The sequence below is a fragment of the Squalius cephalus genome (genome assembly GCF_949319135.1).
Source record: "Squalius cephalus genome assembly, chromosome: 18".
NCBI lineage: Eukaryota > Metazoa > Chordata > Actinopteri > Cypriniformes > Leuciscidae > Squalius > Squalius cephalus.
The window spans coordinates 28,795,609-28,815,542 of NC_137139.1; the positions used below are offsets into that span (position 1 = coordinate 28,795,609).

General features: G+C 36.1%; 1 protein-coding gene across 1 annotated transcript; it reads left to right on the forward strand.

The window, feature by feature from the left end:
• The first annotated feature begins 369 nt into the window (after nt 1–369).
• cbln4 (cerebellin 4 precursor) lies at nt 370–17,735 on the forward strand. Its single transcript, XM_079849934.1, has 3 exons — nt 370–1,152; nt 15,191–15,307; nt 16,315–17,735. Exons 1-3 carry the CDS (start codon nt 859–861, stop codon nt 16,510–16,512), a joined length of 609 nt encoding a protein of 202 aa, XP_079706060.1. The 5' UTR covers nt 370–858; the 3' UTR covers nt 16,513–17,735.
• Nucleotides 17,736–19,934: the final 2,199 nt, after the last annotated feature.

Here is a 19,934-nt window from a genome sequence, read left to right on the forward strand (position 1 = left end):
TTAATTTAATACAAATTGGAAAAATAAATAAATATATATATATATTGTTATTAATATATTCTTTAATAATATTAATATTATAATTAATAGTTTAGTATAAAATATGCATTAATTGTATTCATAATAATAATAATTGGTATATTAAATATATCATTAAATATGTTGAATTACATAAATATTATTTGTATTAATCGTAATCATAATAATAATTATTGTACATAAATATAAATAATAATAAAAACTTTACTTAATTACCTATGTAACACTATTTGCTGGGTGTCAGGTGGATATTGAAAAATCATCTGACGTTACGCACCAGTCGTCACAGTGAGTGAATGGTCGGGCGTCATTAAGGGTGTGCGCGCGCTCATAGAAGTGTCTTGTGGTTGAGAGAGAGAGAGGAACATCCACAGATGTGTTTAGGGGGTCATTGAGGGTTTGCTTTAGTAGGCTATCCTTCTCTATTTTCATGGCGCAAAACTAATATGGACACGAAGTGGCGATTGCCCATGCACTGCGGATAATATATAATAGCATTGCTGTGCGCACTGAGTGGATTTTTACGCGGAGTCGCCAGGAACCCACGGAGAAACTGCAACTGTCCAAAACTCGCCTGACAGATCTTCTGAAGTTGAAAACTATCAGAATCAATAACACACAGGGAAATAAGTATAACAATAAAAAAATGACTATAGACATAAGGTTGTTGCAGCCACCTACGCGCATTTGGTGATTTGTAAATCAGCAGCTGGTGTCCGGACGGATGTTTGGCGTAAACGAGCACGGACACGGAGCAGAAGCGAAGTGACGGGTTCGGGAGAGCCGTTTGGATTTAGACTTCATTGGAGATCGTTCATCATGGTGTCCATAAAGCCCTTAAATAAGGCGTTTGTCGACTGCGTGGCTCTTTTGTTCTGCCTGGCCGTCATGTTTGAGTTGGCTTTTTCTCAAAATGACACGGAACCCATCGTCCTGGAGGGCAAATGTCTGGTGGTTTGTGACTCGAACCCCGCCGACTGGAAGAGCTCGTCCTCGCCGCTCGGCATCTCCGTGCGCGCCGCCAACTCCAAAGTGGCTTTCTCTGCGGTGAGAAGCAACAACCACGAGCCCTCTGAGATGAGCAATAAAACGAGAATCATATATTTTGACCAGGTAAGGCTGATCTTCATGTTTTTACGCATGTTATGTTGAGACGAATAGTATTTCTTTTTGACTTTGACTTTTCAGACCATCCAGGTAAAGCTCGTGGGCTGGACTAACAGTTTTGGGTTACTCGTAATAAATGTTTTACTCCCTATTTCTCAGGGTAGGTTTATTTTAAGTCACTTTATGTATACAGTAGTTTCATACATTAAACTACAAATAAAAAACATAGTTTAACACACATTGACCTTTTCACAGGCCACCTTCGAGGTATGTTGAATTAAATGGGGTAAGTTGTCACAACCGAACCTGTCATGTTGGCTAAATAAACAGTCAGTAAAAAAAAAAATCATGAAAGAGAAATCATGTAAAAGGTAACCTAATGGATACTGTATATCATATCATTGTTTTGGCCAACAAATATGGTAATGAATTAAAATTACACATGTGACAACTTGCCCGGGTCTCCTCTATATAAAGCTTTTTGTGACTACACATTGTTTCTGCTTTTGTAATTAATTAAATTGATGTCATATTTATAATATAGTCAATACAGGCAGTGTATTTAAAGTGTTGCTTATTTTTAACGTAACAGTAATTTTGGATTTTCTTTAGAGGGTCTAAGTGAATCTAATGTTATGGAATATTCAAATTACAAGAGGCATAAAGCAAATTCAGTTAATTTGTCATCATTAGTTAATATTCTAAATCAGATTACTGTGATAATTGGAATGAGTGCAGAGGTTAATTATTATTTTGCATTTAAAATGGACATTTATTTTACAGAGTAAAGAAAAAGAAAAATAATACATTCAAAATTCAAAGTCATTTGGATGAGAGGATATCTGGATATAAGATTTTCTGTACAAAGTTGTACATGAAAGAGTTTGTTTCGTAACCTCAGATATGATAAGATATTCACAGCTACCCTACTGTAAGAACTGTGTCAAATATTGTTCATTATACATTGCATCTGTGTGTTTGATACTGACAGCACATAAACGCATGTTTTCAGGGTTTCCATTATCGCAGCAGATACACAGGTATGAAATATCACAGTGATGATAGGTCATTACTGATAAGTCAAACTGTCAGGACGGTAAAGGGCAGATATTTATTCTTATTGTATTTCTTATTTTTTAGCTGTGTTTGTGTTGAAAGAGGTGCATCTAGGGGTCATGTTATGCTTACCTTTAGTCTTTAGCTTTATGACTCTGAAAATAAATAAATTGGCAACATTCATGCATGTGCTGAATTCAAAGCATACTGTATTTTAAATCACTTCCATTCCGTTTAAATGAACTTTAACATGAAAATAAGCTTGGCTTTGAGTGAATATATCCATATTCACTGTGTGTTTTGATGCACACAGATCTGGCATAGCATGACCCTGCCTGATTTTATTCAGTTCTCTTTCTTGGTCAAAGACGTAGTAGAATTAATGAGCGAACGTCATTATGCAGAGTCAGATCAAACAGAGCCTGCATGATGTGCATGCCTGAAGAAAAAAAAAACTCTTTTATTACCAATATCCTTGGAATAAATGAAAAATTATGCTGGAGACGAGGTCAACGTGTGTTTGTATTTCACGATTAAATCGATTCCCAAAGGAAAAAGGCGGGACATTTGGAGACGTGTCTCTCTGAAGGCTTCCTTACAAACATTTTCTTTTCATTTACTAACCCCCCTGTTGTTCAAAACCTTGACACAAAAGTGAAACAGAAGACGACATTTTTAAGATGTTTTCCAATTATAATGAATTGTGGCTGAAGATACAAATCCTTCAAAAGGATACATAAGCACCATAAAAGTTGTCTAAAATAACATTTATGTTACAAGGCTTCCGAAGTCATACAATTAATGTAAACCCTAATGCTCAAAATAATGAATTGGTTTGAGTGGGGGAGAACTTAAATGAAACAAATTAGTTCAATCAAATTAACTTTTATAAGTATTTAAAACTTTTTTTCTTTTGAGTTCACAAAATTGACACATTTTAAGTAATCTGAATTGTTTCATTGTTTTGAATTTTATTAACTTAGTAACTTCATTTATTTAAGGCAACCTTAAATTTAACTGAAACTGGGCTGGGATTTCCCAGCATGCTTACCATGATACTCGAAAGGGAGAGTAAATGCTAAAATTAAGTGTTATATAATGTTTTTTTGAGCAAGATTAATGTTAAGTGGGAGATTTAGTAGGGGGAACTAAATTCCACAACCCGTCATGGAAACCCATTGCCTTAAAATTAAGAAATAAAATTTTATGCATAATTGAAAAAAAAAAAGTTATTTGAACTTGACAATACCACATAACGTAATTTTTTCAATTATGCATGAAGTTTATTTACTTAATACTTTTTAAGTTTATTTACTTTTACGGTTAAATCTCGCCAAGTTTCCACTACTAAAATATTTAAGTTGAGATTACATAAATGATAAATGAATGACTGAATCAGTTTACTCAGATATTTTAAGTTAAGATCAATTAAAATGGATGAGTACAAAGAACTGATTACCTCAATTTTATTTAGATTTTTAAAAAATGAATCCATTAATCCAGTTCAGAAAACCAATCTGAATGATTTGTTCATGGATCAGACTGATTGATCTGACTGAACTGATTCTCAAATTCAATGATCATTCAATGATCTGTCTGATTGGTCATGGAAAATATCATTGATTAAGATCTGAAGCCATATGATTTCTTTGCGTGTGGAGCAGATTGAATTTTACTTCAGTATTCACTGAAAGTATGAAAAGTTCATTAATCACACTGTCCACCTGTGACCTTTCAATGAATCAATTGATCCAGTTCAGAAAACCAATCTGAATGATTTGTTCATGGATCCGACTGATTGATCTGACTGAACCGATTCCCAAATTCAACTCACTGACTCAATGATCCGTTCACATTGGTCATGGAAAAAATGACTGAATAAGATCTGAAGCTATTGAATGCCTTCAAAAGACTTTAATATAGTGCAAGACGACTTTTATGGTGCTTCTGCATCCTTTTTGATGCTTGAAAGCCTCAGTCCCCATTTGTAATAGAAAAAGAGACCAACTACATTATTCAAACACTTTCTGTTCCACACAAGAAGGAAAGTCACATGGGTTTGGAAAAACATGAGGGAGAGCAAATAAATTAGCATTTTAGGATGATCAATTCCTTTAATTCCTTTAATTCCTAAAGATTTCACCTGGTAAATTGTCTCTTTTTGCTGAAATACACAGGAAGCTGATTACATTTTGCCCTTGAGGAGCCATTATTCCACTCCCATTGCTTTGGCTGCAGGAAACTCAAAAAAAAAAAGAATGTAAAAAAGTGCAGGACTGACCAGCTGCCCTCAGCCACTGCGCTCCAGACCTTGACACACATAACACATCCAATCCTCTGGCCCGGCACGTGTCTCGCTCGGGGTACGCCACAGGGAAAGGTTGTGTGGAGCTCACAGACTGCAAGAGAGAGATTCTGCCCTTGTCAATGTACCAAGAGCTTTGTGAACCAACAAAAGAGCTGGCTGTTTGGGATGCTGAGTAATCCTAGCGCATATCACAGCTAGTTTATGTGGAAAGCCTTTGTTTGCCTTTATATAGGAAAAGATTTTAGTGTCACTGCTGCGCTGCTCTATAAAAATTCATGGATCTGAGACCGTGAGTGAAAATGTTTCTAGCATTTTTTTTTTTAGTATGTTTAATGCATAACAATTAAAGTGTAAACACTTTTAAAAATAAAGGTTCTTTATTGGCATTGATGGTTCCAGGAACTTTTTCAATGTACAAAATTAGAAAAAGTTTTTTAGATTATTAAAATTGATACTTTAAGAACTGATCACTGAAAGGTTCTTTGCAGAAACAAAATGGTTCTTTTGTTTAGCATCACTACAAAACCCCCGTTGGAACCTTTATTTTTAAGATATTGTCTTAGTATTTGCTTTGCCTGACATGAATCAGATCTGATGACCGTGTTCTCCAGCATGACTTGAGATTATCCAGAGAGCATCTTGTTCTTCAGAGGAAGAACAAAGTTCTGTACAAAGGGGCACATTATCAGTGTCTCATTATGACTTATTCATTTTACATCAGAACTTTTATTTGTATTTCCAGGTTTAAATGGAGAAACAAAAACTGTTGGACCCCAGTATTGTAGCTTATATATTTGTGGTCAATCATAAAAAAAAAAGCTGAAACTCTCCCTTTTGCTTGAGTTTTTCTTCGACTGTAATAAAGCCAAGATCAAAAGAGAGAGAGTGCAATGTACAAATTTACCTTTGAGCGGGCTGGGGTCAATGCCCAGACTCCATCCACTCATCTTTGTGTCTACAAAGTGAAGGGAACACAATAAATACACTTTCTTTTTGATGTTCACTTCAATCAGTGTTACCGAACATGACCTGAAATTTCATCAGTGTTGAGAACACTGCAGGTTTTAATCCTAGGAAACCTGTTGTAGGATGTTTGGCCCTGATAGCATTTGATTCAGGTTTAGTTGTCTTATATTTTTACCACTGTAGATTTGGACTTTTTTTTCCAGAAAGATTACAGGCAGTGCTGGAGGAACACAATCAGAGTTACGTAATAAGATATATATATATATATATTTTTTTTTTCAAGTAACTAGTAAAGTAGCGCATTACTTTTGTTAAAGCCATAACTAGCCTACTATTAATAATTTTGTAATATTTTTCCTTATATTAAGAGTGATTATGTTTTTTGATGAATGCATATTTTGTATTATTTGTATTATATCGCGAGATTTTGACTATTTTTACGTGCTAAGTAGCCTACGTGTAATAATTTGAAGAAAAATAAGGAAGAAGAAAGGGTTGGTGCTAGACAGTCTTTTGACCGTGAAAAGGATCGAATTCATGTTATTGGAACGTGAATAAGTGTATAATCTTTTTTTGTGTTTGATTTCTCTTAAAATGTAACCTGACAACGAAAAAGTAAAGTTTACAAGACAAATTATGGATTCACGCATTCTTGTGGCAGCCTACACCCTTGTGGAAATGGCGAAGAACGAAAAACGGCTCAGATCGCCATTACATTTTAGTCAAAAGACTTCTTCACATTGGAATTGAGTGAAGTGTGCCAGGATTGATGCCGCAGTGGAAAAGGATTTTCAAGGATTATGAACATTCCATGATGTATGAGCGGAACAAACTGCGAGTTTGAGATTATTGCGATGGACGAAACCGAAAGTAGCTAAACCAGGAGATGCGCGGGTTTCCCGGTCTGGAGTACTTGGATGTATAGAGACATTTAAACTTGTTTCTTCAAGTTGAAACTGGACTCTTAATACAATTTAATAGGTAATTTTGCTGTTACTTTTTTCAATTCATTGATTTTTGACTTGCTATTGAATTACGGATGACGCAGAAGAAATTGCCGACTCAGATAAAGATGGCCACAAGTACACGCATAAAGCGCAGGAGGAGCGTTTGAGCTGACTCATTCATTTGAGAAAGTCAAAAATGGCTCAAATTACCATTCAAATGAAAGAAATCTACAAATTAAAAGAAAATGATGCAAATGTGGAAATAATAGAACAAGAAGTTCTTACAACACTCAGCAAATTGTATCAGGAGTTCATTGAGTTAAATGAAAACGTTCAAGAGCTTTTGCTGGATGATGAAAAGGAGTATAATCAGCATGGTTTGATATGACAAAAATCAGGGATTTTGTTCTTGCTACTGCAGTGGATTAAACATGTAAAGGATGAAAGTGCTGCAAAAAATGATGACATTGAACCAGGTGACAGTATCTCTGAAGGTGATTCAGCAGTAAGAAAAAAAAAAAAAAAAAAAAAAAAAAAGAGTAGAGCAGGTTCGTTAGTTCTTTAAAAAAGAAACAAGCTCTATAGGTAGAAGAGATAAACCTGAAAGATAAACTGGAGCAATTAGAACTGTAGACAACCATTGCTGTGTCTAACGCAAAACTGAAAGTTTATGATGAACATGAAAATTCTGGTGAATCAGTGCAAAAATATGTTCAACCAGAGCACACATTGGATGAAAGGAGGTCAGGACTTGAGAAAGATCCTGATAATGAAAGTTCTGATGTTCAAGCTGCAACCAGAAGAAAACAAAAGCCTGTTGCTGAACAAACTCGACTTCATAATGCCAGTCAAAATTTTCCAAAATCCGAAAGCTCAGAAGACAATTTATTTCAAATAATGCAAAGACAAAATGAGATCATTCAAATGCTAGTAAAGCAACAAAATCTGTGCCAACTACCGCAAAGAGATGTCCCAATCTTCCTTGGTGATCCCCTTAACTTCAGATTGTTTATGCGAGCCTTTGACAATAGCATAGACAGTAAAACTGAGAACACCAAGCTGTTCTATTTGGAGCAATATACCAGTGGTGAACCACAAGACCCCTCGTAAGGATTTGTAGACATATGAGTGCAGAAAATGGATATAAAGAGGCAAGAAGATTATTGCAACATCATTACGGTGACAAACTCAAAATTGCTTCAGTGTACAATGAGAAGGCACTAAAATGGCCTCAGATCAAAACGGAAGACAGGAAGATGCTAAATGCATATGCTTTTTTCTTGATTGGATGCCGCAACACTATGAAAGATGTAAATTACATGGCTGAAATGAACAACCCCACAAACCTGAGGGTTATCGTCTCCAAGCTTCCATACAAAATGAGATAGAACTGGAGAAACGTGGCATATGATATTCATGAAAGAATGGGCTCAAGAGCTAGGTTTTCAGACTAAGTGGAATATATCGACCGTCAAGCCAAAGTAAAAAACTCTTTGTTTGGAGACAATCAGGAGATAGTAAGTGCTGATGCTGGGAAGAAAAGCAAAGCTTCTGACTTTAAGAACAAAGAGGTTACTACTAAGGGAAGTAGTTTCGTTACAAGTGTCTACTGATCAGAAAAAAGAAAGTGAGACAAAATCTCAACTTGACAAAACCGTTCATGTCACATGTGTGTTCTGTCAAAAGAATCATGCCTTGAATTCCTGTTTCAAGTTTAAGGAGCAAAGCACACAAAGATAAAATTGAGTTTTTGAAAACAAAAGGACTGTGCTTTGGATGTCTCACAAGGACTTAAGAAGGAAAAGACGTATTTGTCAAGAATTTTCCAAGAGTCACCCAAGTATTTTGCACATTAAAAAGGAGAACAGTCCCACATCCAGCAGTTGTGATGAGAACAAAACTAGCATGAGAGCAACTTTCATAGACCATGAAACTTGTGGATACACTGGGGCCGTAAACAGTGAATGCATTCTTGCTATAGTTCCAGTCAAGATGAAGTCAAAGAAAAGCAGACATATGCTTTCATCGATCAAGGAAGTTCTGCAACATTTTGCACCGAGTCTTTAATGAGAGAGTTAAACTTGAGAGGCAGAAAGACGGAGATTCTTCTTCATACTATGGGACAAGAAAAACCTGTTCATGGTCACATTCTGTCAGACCTGGAAAAAGTGGTTTAGAAAGCGAAGACTACAACTTCTGAAAATGTTCACTCAGAAAGAGATTCCGGTAAAACAGGAAAACATCCCTCAACAGCAGGACCTGGAAAGATGGCCTTATTTGAGACAAGTTATCCTTCCTCATCTCAATGCAGAGGTAGGTCTACTGATTGGCGCTAATGTGCACAAGGCAATAGAACCATGGCAAATAATAAACAGTGAGGGAAATGGACCTTATGCTCTTAGGACGGCATTAGGATGGATAGTGAATGGGCCTTTACGAACAGATGTGAGCACCGAATCGGACCAGGTCAGAACTTCAAGTTTTACAGTGAACAGGATTGCAATGGTGGACATTGAAACGCTGTTAGTAGAGCAATTCAATGCAGACTCCCCTGAACGTAATTATAGTGACAAAGCTGAAATGTCACAAGAAGACCGTTGAGTAGTGTGTTGAGCAGTCAAGACAGTATAAAGATGGACATTTCTGTATTGAATTACCTTTTAAGAACAATCCTGATAAGCTGCCCAACAACAGATGCATAGCAGAACAAAGAGCCATCAGTCTCAAAAGGAAGTTCAGCAGGAACCCAGAGTTTCACAAAGACTATAAAGCTTTCATGTCAGACATAACTGACAAAGGCTATGCTAAAAAAGTGCCTTTAGAACAACTGGAACGCACAGACAAATTGTGGTATATTCCACACCATGGGATATATCACCTGAAAAAGAACAAAATCAGAGTTGTTTTTTTGACTGCACTACGACCTACCAGGGCTTCTCACTGAATAATCAACTGTTGCAGGAACCTGACCTGACCAATACTCTCATTGGTGTGCTAAATCGATTCAAGAGCCAATTGCTATCATGGCAGATATGGAATCAATGTTTTACCAAGTTAGAGTCCCAGATTATGATTCAGATCTTTTGCGATTTTTGTGGTGGCCTGAAGGAGATCTAGGTAAGCCTACAGAGGAATACAGGATGACAGTACACCTGTTCGGGGCAACCTCGTCTCCCAGTTGTGCATGCTTCACTTTGCGAAAGGCTGCAATGGAAAAACAGAGGAAACAGCTGAAGTGGCCAATACTATTCTCCAAAACGTTTACATGGACGATTGCTTAAAATCTGTCGCCTCTGAGGAGGCAGCAATCAAACTATCACAAAGTCTGATATCTATGTGGTCTAAAGGGGGATTCAATTTGACTAAGTGGGTGAGCAATAATAGAGAAGTCCCGTTATCATTTCCAGAAAAGGAAAGATCCAAAGAGGTAGGGGACTGAGATTTCAATAAAAGCAATCTAACAATTGAAAGAGCTCTTGGAGTACGGTGGTGCACAGAATCAGATACATTCAGATTCTCAATCAACATACAGGAGAAACCTGCTACGAGAAGAGGAATGCTTTCAGTAGTGAATTTCATATATTATCCTTTTGGTCTTGTAGCACCCTGAATCCTTACAGCGAAACTCATTTTGAGACAACTATGCAAAAGACAAATTAGGCTGGGATCAGAACATTACGGAAAAGCAAGCACAAAAATGGTTCACGTGCGGCAAAAGGACATACAACAATTGTCAAACAATTGTAGGCAGATGCTTCAAGCCAGACAATTTTGCAACTACTAAGTCTGCTCAATTACATCATTTCGCAGATGCAAGTGAAAATGGATATGGAACTGTTTCCTATCTAGTACTCACAAATGAGCAAGGAGAAAAACACTGTTCATTCGTAATGGGTGAATCCAGAGTTGCACCTTTGAAGTAGATAATAATGCCTAGAATGGAGTTGACTGCAGCAGTTATTGCAGCGAAAATGGACAGAATGTTAAAACAAGAGCTTCAGTTACAACCAAGGGGCAACATTCTAATCTGAAATATGAAGCCTACCCGGAAGTGCGAAAAACTGCAATACATTGAAAATCCGCTAGGGGAAGGTCCCAAAAGGGAGCAAATGTCCATAGCCCCCATGTTAAAATGTCCATTTTCACAGCATAAATTCATGTTTTTACAGGTTGGTCCCATGGACTTTTATTGTATTTTTCGATAGGTTCCGAGTGCCTGACAACTGTGAGGGGGGTGAATTTTTTTCTAACTCGTTAGTTTGGATCGTATTTAGATATAAAATGTATGACAAATAAGGGCGTGGTTAACTTTGATTGACAGCTTGATTGACAGCTTAGGCTGCGCCAAGGAGAATGACAACATAAGAAGCGCCATTTTTTACCACAGTTGAAATATAATACTACTGTTTCTGTATCATGAAATGTAGTTTTAAGAGTTTTTCAGGCGAGAATGTAGTTGTTTAAAGCTCAAATCTGTGGTTTATTTAAAGATTTATGAACATTTTATCCAGTTGTGAGATCCGGCGCTCATGTACCCCGCCTGGAACAGCCTTTCCTCGGCTTGTCGTTCTGACGTTCGCCGCTTTCTCTGGCGTCTCTGTAGTAGTTAAACATGAGATATAATTCGTCTTGTGTATATCTAACGGGCGATTTTTGGTCTCCTGAATCTATCATTTGTTCCCTGGCCAATCGTTTTGGCTGAGGGGAAGTTTCATAACTTTATAAGCTATTTAACTTTATCGTTGTATGGTTAGACTAGAGCGCTGACTTTGTATGTTTGACTGAATTGTTTGCTTTATTTGTATAGCTTCTTATACCTTTTACTTATACTTTTATAATGGCTAATATTGATAAAACTGAAATTTAACAAAAAGAGACTGGGTTGAGTTTTGTCATTTTAAATTTTAAAAATTGTATTTAAAAATTTTAAAAACTCTAATGTTGTTTACTGCAAAATCTGTTGTTTAGTACAAATGCACATATTGCCTGGACCATATTAAAATGTTTAATATTTTTATATTATATTTAAAACGAAAAGAGGCAGTTTTGTGTTTTATATTTTGTTTTTTTATAAATAGGCAAACGTTATGTGCAGTGAATATAATCAATACGCGTTGCCTGAACCACATTTGTGTGGCTATCATGTTTAAGATTTCTTTAAATGAAAACGAAAAGAGTTAGTATGGTGTTTTATAACATATTTCGTTGCCTAAAATATACACAGATAACCGGAGTAGCACAGCGAGCTGAGTGACGCGCGCTGCGTCAGAAGGTGGGCGGGGTTAGGATTTCCCAAGATTTTCCAAGATGGCGGCGCCCATACCCCCCATAAACGGCTTCAAAACCGTTCTTCAGAAAGTCTATGGGTGACGTCACAGACGCTTTGTCCATATTTTTTACAGTCTATGGTTACAACTCAAAGACTCTGCGTTCTGGACTGATAGCCTCACAGTACTGCAATGCATTGAGAATGAAGCCTCACGATTAAAAACATTTGTTGCCAATAGGGTTTCCTTCATCAGAGAAGCTTCTGAGCCCTCACAGTGGAGGTATGTCAACACCTTGCTAAACCCAGCAGACATGGCCTTCAAAGTGGAAAACTTCATGAAAAAGGAAAATTGGGTCAAAGGACCAGAATTCATTGTGAGAGTGAATGGCCTTGGCGACCAGATAATGCAGGTGCAATGGAAGTGGAATTGAAACAGTCAGCTGTAAATTGTGTCAGTGCTACAGGAAAAGCGAAACCTCTGGATAAAATGATTGAGTATTATTCAGAATGGTACAGATTGAAGAGAGCAATCACTTGGATGTTGAGGCTGAAGGAAATACTCCAACACCTATCAAACAAGAGACGTGAAATTCAAGCTACCATAAGTCAAGCTGAAAATAATCCAAACAGACAACAAGCACATTTGCAAACTCAAATGTTCAAGTTGAAACAGACACTGACCAAAAAACCTCTTTCAGTAGAAGATGTGGAAAATGCAGAACTGAGTCTGATTCGTTACAGTCAAAGACAGACATTCATTGACGAATTCAAGTCTTTGCAAAGCAGTAACTATGCCACCGGGAGTTTTTGTGAAAGAGGACTGTTATTCACGTAGAAGATGGAGGCAAATTCAATACATGGCGGACCTCTTTTGGTTCAGATGGACTAAGGAATATCTGCCGTTACTTCAAGAACGACAGAAGTGGCAGAAATTGAAAAGAAACATGGTACCGGGAGACATTGTTCTCATTGTGGATAATTCTGCTCCTCCAAGAAATTCTAGGATTATGGGAAGAATCCTCAGGACCACACCAGATGCTTCTGCTTGTGTTCAGACAAAAACTTGTCTGTTGGAAAGGCCGATAACAAAACTCTGCTTATTGCAAGAAGCAGAAGCAGAAGAAGAACTTCATAAAGGCTGTGAATAGAAATTTAGAATTTTCTAAAAAACTGTTTAAAAGAAAAGGAAGTATTGTTATGACTCTATTCAAATATTGAACAAGATAATTGTTATGCTTTCGGCATAGACAATTAGGGGCTGGAGTGTTAGAGCCATAACTACATTAATAATTTTTAAATATTTTTCCTTATATTAAGAGTGATTATGTTTTTTGATAAATGCATATTTTGTGTTATTTGTATTAGATTTTGACTAGTTTTACGTGCTACGTACGTGTAATAATTTGAAGAAGAATAAGGAAGAAGAAAGGGTTGGTGCTAGACAGTCTTTTGACCTTGAAAAGGATCAAATACATGTTATTGGAACGTGAATAAGTGTATAATCTTTTTTTTGTGTTTGATTTCTCTTAAAATGTAACCTGACAACAAAAAAGGAAGGTTTACAAGACAAATTATGGATTTATTATTATTTATTTATTATTAGCAAATTATTTGTGCTACACCCTTGTGGAAATGGTGAAGAACGAAAAACGGCTCAGATCGCCATTACAACTTTTAAATTTGCAGCAAAATATCTGAGTTATCTGAGTAAATAAGCAACGCAAGTTACTTTGTTTTCCCATTTATTGACTGACAGCTCTCCTGTCACCTTGTTGGGAGAAATCGGGAGTGTGTGCGCTGTGTAAACATGATAGTTATTGTTTCCACTATTCCTCAAAATTAGTAAAAACAGTGAAATGCAAACTCCGATATTATGCAGACCTGTAATAATAAAATGTGATAAATAAATAAAGCATATAGGCTACTTTATGTATTTATTCTCACTTTATTAACAGTACAGGTGTGAATTTACATTTCCTTCAGCCTGAGGCTTATTCATTTCACTTCTGGTGTGAAAGGGCCTTTACATTTGCCACAAACAAACAAACAAGTCCAGCCCAGGTGAAAAAATTAACGCAAAAGTAACACAACATTACTTTCCAAAAAGAGTAACTAAGTAATCCGTTTAGTTACTTTTTTTAGGGAGTAATGCAATATTGTAACGCATTACTTTTAATAGTAACTTCCACAACACTAATTACAGGTGGAGGAGGTGTTTTATTGTTTGACCATGTAAAAATAAAAAAATATATTTTTGTAGATAATGGTGTAGTTATTTAAACAATTTCCCAGCCCTAAGTATTAAACTTCAGCACTAATTCCCACAACATTTGTACATGAATTATACCTCAAATTCTGCAGCTTTTTGAGGAGACTTCACAACAACAACAACAACAACAACTATATTAGTGTCCACACTAGTGGACGAAATCATTCTGTTTGAATCAGTGAACACGTACTGCAGCTTCGTCATCTGTCACTTTAAATGCTTATACTTTTTAAAGCAGAATGGATTCTGATTGGCTGTCAATATTTGTATTATTCATCAGCTGGAGAAATCATTCAAGAAGTGATTCCACTATATAGTTTCTCTGTGCCGTTATCGTTATAGTTGTGGTGTGGAATCTGCTGTGCTTTTATATTTAGAATGATTAATATCTTTATTGTTATTGTTGTAGTTATCGTCCTTGTTGTGAATGGGCTTTTACACTATAGTTAAAAAACGGTTATATTGTAAAATATTATTACAAAAATAATAAATAACTGTTCTATTTGAATATATTTAAAAATGTAATTTATTGTGACCAAAGCTGATTTTTCAGCATCATAAATCTTCAGTGTCACATGATCCTTCAGAAATCCTTCTTATATGTTATGTTATAGTATATAGTATATAATATGTATGTATATATATAGTTAGCAGCTCTAAAAAAAGATGCATAAAACAAGAAGTAATAATAAATAACAGCATGGACAGCTCAAATGAACAATTATTTGAAATAGAAATCATTTGTAACATTACTTATGTCACAATAGGAACAGTATAGCAGGCTGCCACTGTGCATTAAAAAGTCTGTGAAAACACATCTTTCCATGGTGTCTGTCACTTCAGATGCAGTTTCTGTCTCTTGCGCGAGTGAAAATCCACCTATGATTGATTGCCCTGCATTTGCTATAGTTCATGGTGCCTCATCACAGCATTAGAATGGAATCACGGTCAGCATGACCGTAAGAATGAGAATTTGGTGTGATGGCAGGATTGTAGTATTGTTTCATTGCTGCAGAGGATTATTATTGAAAAGTCCAATTGTAAGCATGAGTGCATTCATATTTGATTCCAGCTGCCTTTTCTAATCTGACACTAACGTTTTTTCAAGGTCTTTTGAGGTTTTAGAAATCGCAAGTATACATATTTCACAGAACAAATAATTGTAGTGTGGATAGGATATTTCATTATAATGGCATCAGGTCTGATACCTCTGTAATACTCTTTTACAGGTTCTTGTCAACATAGGAAACTATTTCACGTTGGAATCCGTCTTTCTTTGTCCCCGGAAAGGAGTCTACAGCTTTAACTTCCACGTTATTAAAGTGTACCAGAGCCAGACTATACAAGTGAGCACAGAAAGAATATATTTAATCACTTTTATTTTTATATCATATTTTATTTTGTAATGAACAGAGTTCGAGAATATAGAAATTGGGTAACATTTGAAGCCTGTATTTTCAATTTATTATACAATGCCTTACAATACACCTTGGATAGTCAGTATGTTTAAAGTTAAACATAAACTTAACCATTTAAAACATAATCAGATGTTATTTGTCATACAGGAATTATAATAGTACTTTTTCAGTGCTTTTCCATATATTATAAGGAGACTTATAATACTTTTATTTACAAAAACATCATTTAATAAAAATACATACATGTCAACATACATGTATTATTGTGTTCAGTTACTCTAGTTAAATATATTTAACATGATGCATGTTGTTGAAATTGTTTTTGTAACTAAAAAGCAACAATTATCTTATAATCTATCACAAAAAAATGGTAATTCTTGCTTTTTACTTGTAAAAAAAATACTGTAAAATATTCTTAAAATAAAGTACTGTACATTTTCACCATAATTAAGTTATTTCAAGCTTAATTATAAAAATTTTTTTTAATTTAAAATATTATATAGATTTTCATTGTAAATATAAGGTCATTCATACTTTCTCCTTTATATTTTTACAGCTCTTTACAGTAATATTGCATGTATTACCTTGTTGAACTTAATTTTTCATTTTATTGTGTGGTAACTCACAATTTACAGGTTTTACTGTAGTAGTCTTCCATTAAAATAGCTAACATTTTTACCATGATGATTACATTTGTAATGAAAATATATAGTGGATTACAATATAAGGCACTATTAAAACCTTTATAATACTAAATGCAGGCTTTAAGTCAAGTGTTATGAAAATTGTAATAAGAAATTGTAATAAATAAATAAATGTATTTTTTTCTTCTTCATAAATGTAACCATCATGGAAGTAGATAGATTCATGAAATAAGCCCTGTAAAACGTACATACTTGAGATCTCTGCATTGATTTTCTCTCTTTGTGTTTCAGGTGAATTTAATGCTGAATGGAAAACCGGTCATCTCTGCCTTCGCAGGAGACAAAGACGTCACACGTGAGGCCGCCACCAATGGAGTCCTCCTGCACCTCAACAAAGAAGACAAAGTTTATCTGAAACTGGAGAAGGGGAATCTGGTAGGAGGATGGCAGTACTCCACCTTTTCTGGCTTTCTTGTTTTTCCTCTGTAAAGCAAACAAAAAGACCGCCACCTTTGCTGTCCTATCGTCATTGTGTAACCAGCCCTTCAGCATTAATTGGAGGCACCCAAATGGAATCATAATTCCAGACATTCATTCAGCTGTTGTATGCGGACTACTGGAAAATGCGTCGGTGAATCTGGAGACATCTACTTCAGTGCAATATCACTTTCTGCTGCCATCCAGGATTCAACACATCATGTCAGACTGTTTGTTCGTTTCGTTCGTATGTGTGTATTGGTTTTTAGCGTGTGGTTTTTAGTGAAATGAGGGATCCTGATTTAGTATTTGTTAACAAGGTCATTTCCTGTCAGAGAGGAAAGGCACAAAACTGTCTTGCCACTTGAGGGCGCAATATTTCAAAAACCCTGCACTGCACCATGCCTATTTAAAAATAAAATCTAAAATTTAATAACATTAAAAAAAAATTAAAATATCATTGTTTTCAAGCAAATACACATTTCTATGTAAATTAGACTGCTAAATATCAATGCTTTTAGCCTGTGCTATTTATCGCCATGAAAAACAGGTGGTAAAAAAACTTTATTTAAAAGTGTTTCCATTTGTTTCTAGCTATCATGGGAGCAGTAATTCATCATATGATGATCAAATGAGAATAAGAAGAACATTATAATGGCCATGTTTCCCAACATGCTCGGTACTTTCTGCTGCATTTTAAAGCATTGCAATGGTTGAGTGAGGGGTCGTTCACACAGTACGGCTGCATCCGAAATCGCATACTTCCCTACTGTATAGACAGTACGTGACAACATGAGTATGTCCGAATTCACAGTACTCATGAAAGAGTACCCGAATGACCTACCACTCCCGGCGAGATTGAAGTGTGCATACGATGGACACTTTACTATCCCATGAGGCCACGGGAGAGGATTTTTGAATGGCAGTGAAGCGACTGACGCTGGTAAAGTCACATGATAATGACAACATGGCGAATGTATAACGTCCGGATTACATTCATACTATATAGAACATACTTTTTTAGCAGTCGTGAAGTAATTACTTGTTCAAAATAAGAACCTACTCTTAAATATGCGATTTATGGATGCAGCCTATGTGTTTTTCCATTCCACTGCTCTACTTTTCCATTGTTTTTCAATGTAAATATGCGCTAGACGGACATGTTTGACCATTGCACTTGCGTCTATTGACGTGCCGTTCTAAAAACTCAACGCTCAAGTTAAAATAAAACTTTGAAAAAATTACCTCAAGACCTTGCAGTGTTTTTTTTTCTAACATTGACTTGCTGTATAGCCTCAGTAAAGTCGATAGATCGCGGTAGTCTGTTGCATCCTAGAACTCTGACCTGTAAGTTGGAGAATTACACTGGACTTTTTATGTTTTTTTTGGTTGCGTTTGCGACTACTTTATTTGCATACTTCCTTTAGTCAGTCGGCTGCTATGCCGCATTCATACCATGTTGTAATTACCGTAAATAAAGCTCCATTTGCTTTTGAATCACTCTCGCAGTACTTTGATGTCATACACCGATCGGTCTGCACAGCGCAGCTTCAAGTTGAACACACCTTAAATCTGCAGTGGTCAGGTACAGCGGCCACATGGTACAAGTCGTAACTAACACGTTGTAATCAGGGCTTGACAATGACATGAACTTTTTTGCTCACCAGCCTGTGGCTAGTGGTTTTCCAAAGTTACTAGCATTTTCACATTGATGGGAAAAACTGCCATATATATATTTTTAATATTAGGCTTCTGTCACTTTAAGACCTGATGCGCTGATCCATTATACTGTTACACATGCGTTTTCTTTTTCAACTGTTTACGTTCACAACAACTGACTGCTCGCCAAGACCAGCATTTTGACATTATTTTGTGTGTATTTGACTGTTTAAGCGCTATAAGCAGCGAAAAATAACTCAATTTAGTGCTGAGAGGCGGCTTTATGTGCTGCACTTTGGGTCTGAGCACAAAATCTGCAGGAATATATAAAATTATGTGCAACACGCGCAATTCCATGCTGAAATTCAAGCCCTGCAACACCAACAATATTCATCTGGAGCAAATGAAATGAGTGCTAAAATCCACATGCATTTGACAGATGTTAATGTCAAGCCCTGGTTGTAATCACAAGTTCTACAAGTACAAGTACATGAAGGCTTTTTACAGTTCAGAAACCTTATAGTAATTAAGATATTGGGTGAACGCAACTCTAATTTCAGTCTCAGACAGACTGGACCGTTGGCTAAACGTCTGATGCATAAGGCACACAATTGGGAAACACTTTGGGAGTTTCGAAGTCGTCATCTGATTGGTTGAATTCTCTAGGATTTCTAGGTTTCACGTTCTTTAACGGTCCGCTTGGAAACAAAGCCGTCGTGAAGCCAAACCCCCTCATGGAAGAAGAACGCTGTTGTGTTTACAACTGTGAAAATTAGCGCTTATCGGGATCAACTAAACGCTGGATTTTCAAAAACATGTGAAGTTCACAGCACCATTGTTGCTGTAAAATTGCAAGATGTACTTAAATTAATAATTTATTAGATGCATGCTGGTCTCATGCCCCTAAACATGACGCTGTGATTGGTTGCTTTACATGTCAGTCAGACGGCCTCTTGGTTGGGCCTTGGCCAATGAAAGCTGACTAGTCAACCAGGCCACAATTCATTCTTAATTTGCCCTGTAATGTTTGCAGTAAAGGGAGGTTGTTAATGTTTTCTGTGTAAAAACGACAGGATCGTCTGAATGGAAAAAGAAAGGTAAAACAGTAATCCAGAAAAAATAAATGAACTAATTTTCACCATTAAGAGGTGTTAAAGGGAATATGTTTGTGATTCGTTCAGGGACTTCACACGGAGTGTTAAAGCACAGTTTGTTTTAACAGAGTCGAGGGGTGGAGGGATTGGTGTGTGTAAAGGTGCCAATGAGCTCAGACACGCTCACACAACAACTCAATAATCATGTCACCGCATCATTCATACAGTTTCAGAATTAATGTCTGTCACTTGTGAGTCACATAGACTGTGCTTGAGGTTAAGGCAGAACTATAGGTCACTGGAGGCTGGAGAGTTGATTTCTGTGCGACTTAAAGACCACAGTTGGAGTGTGGATCTCATCACTGAGTACATTTAAAGGGACAGTTCACACACAAAAATATTGGCCAACATTTACTCATTCTTATGTTGTTTCAAAACCATATGCTGCAGTTTAACAATTATTCATAGTAACTACATCTTTAACGCTTCAATAAAGGCAGAAAAAAATAATAATACATAAATTCACCAAAATGAATACATATGACATCAGTCATGTGCTGTACCTTGTGCAACCATTTTTGAATGTGAATTAATGTTCAGAATGAAATACTAATTTATTGAATACTTTTATTTTTTATTTTAGCATTATTTATATATTATAGTATTTATTCATATTTTGAA

Excerpts from the sequence above, each read along its gene's own strand:
- cbln4 (XM_079849934.1), top strand. The coding sequence starts at position 859 with ATGGTGTCCATAAAGCCCTTAAATAAGGCGTTTGTCGACTGCGTGGCT. Across the intron at positions 1,153-15,190 it reads GAATCATATATTTTGACCAG|GTTCTTGTCAACATAGGAAA; the intron begins GTAAGGCTGATC and ends ACTCTTTTACAG. Across the intron at positions 15,308-16,314 it reads ACCAGAGCCAGACTATACAA|GTGAATTTAATGCTGAATGG; the intron begins GTGAGCACAGAA and ends TTTGTGTTTCAG.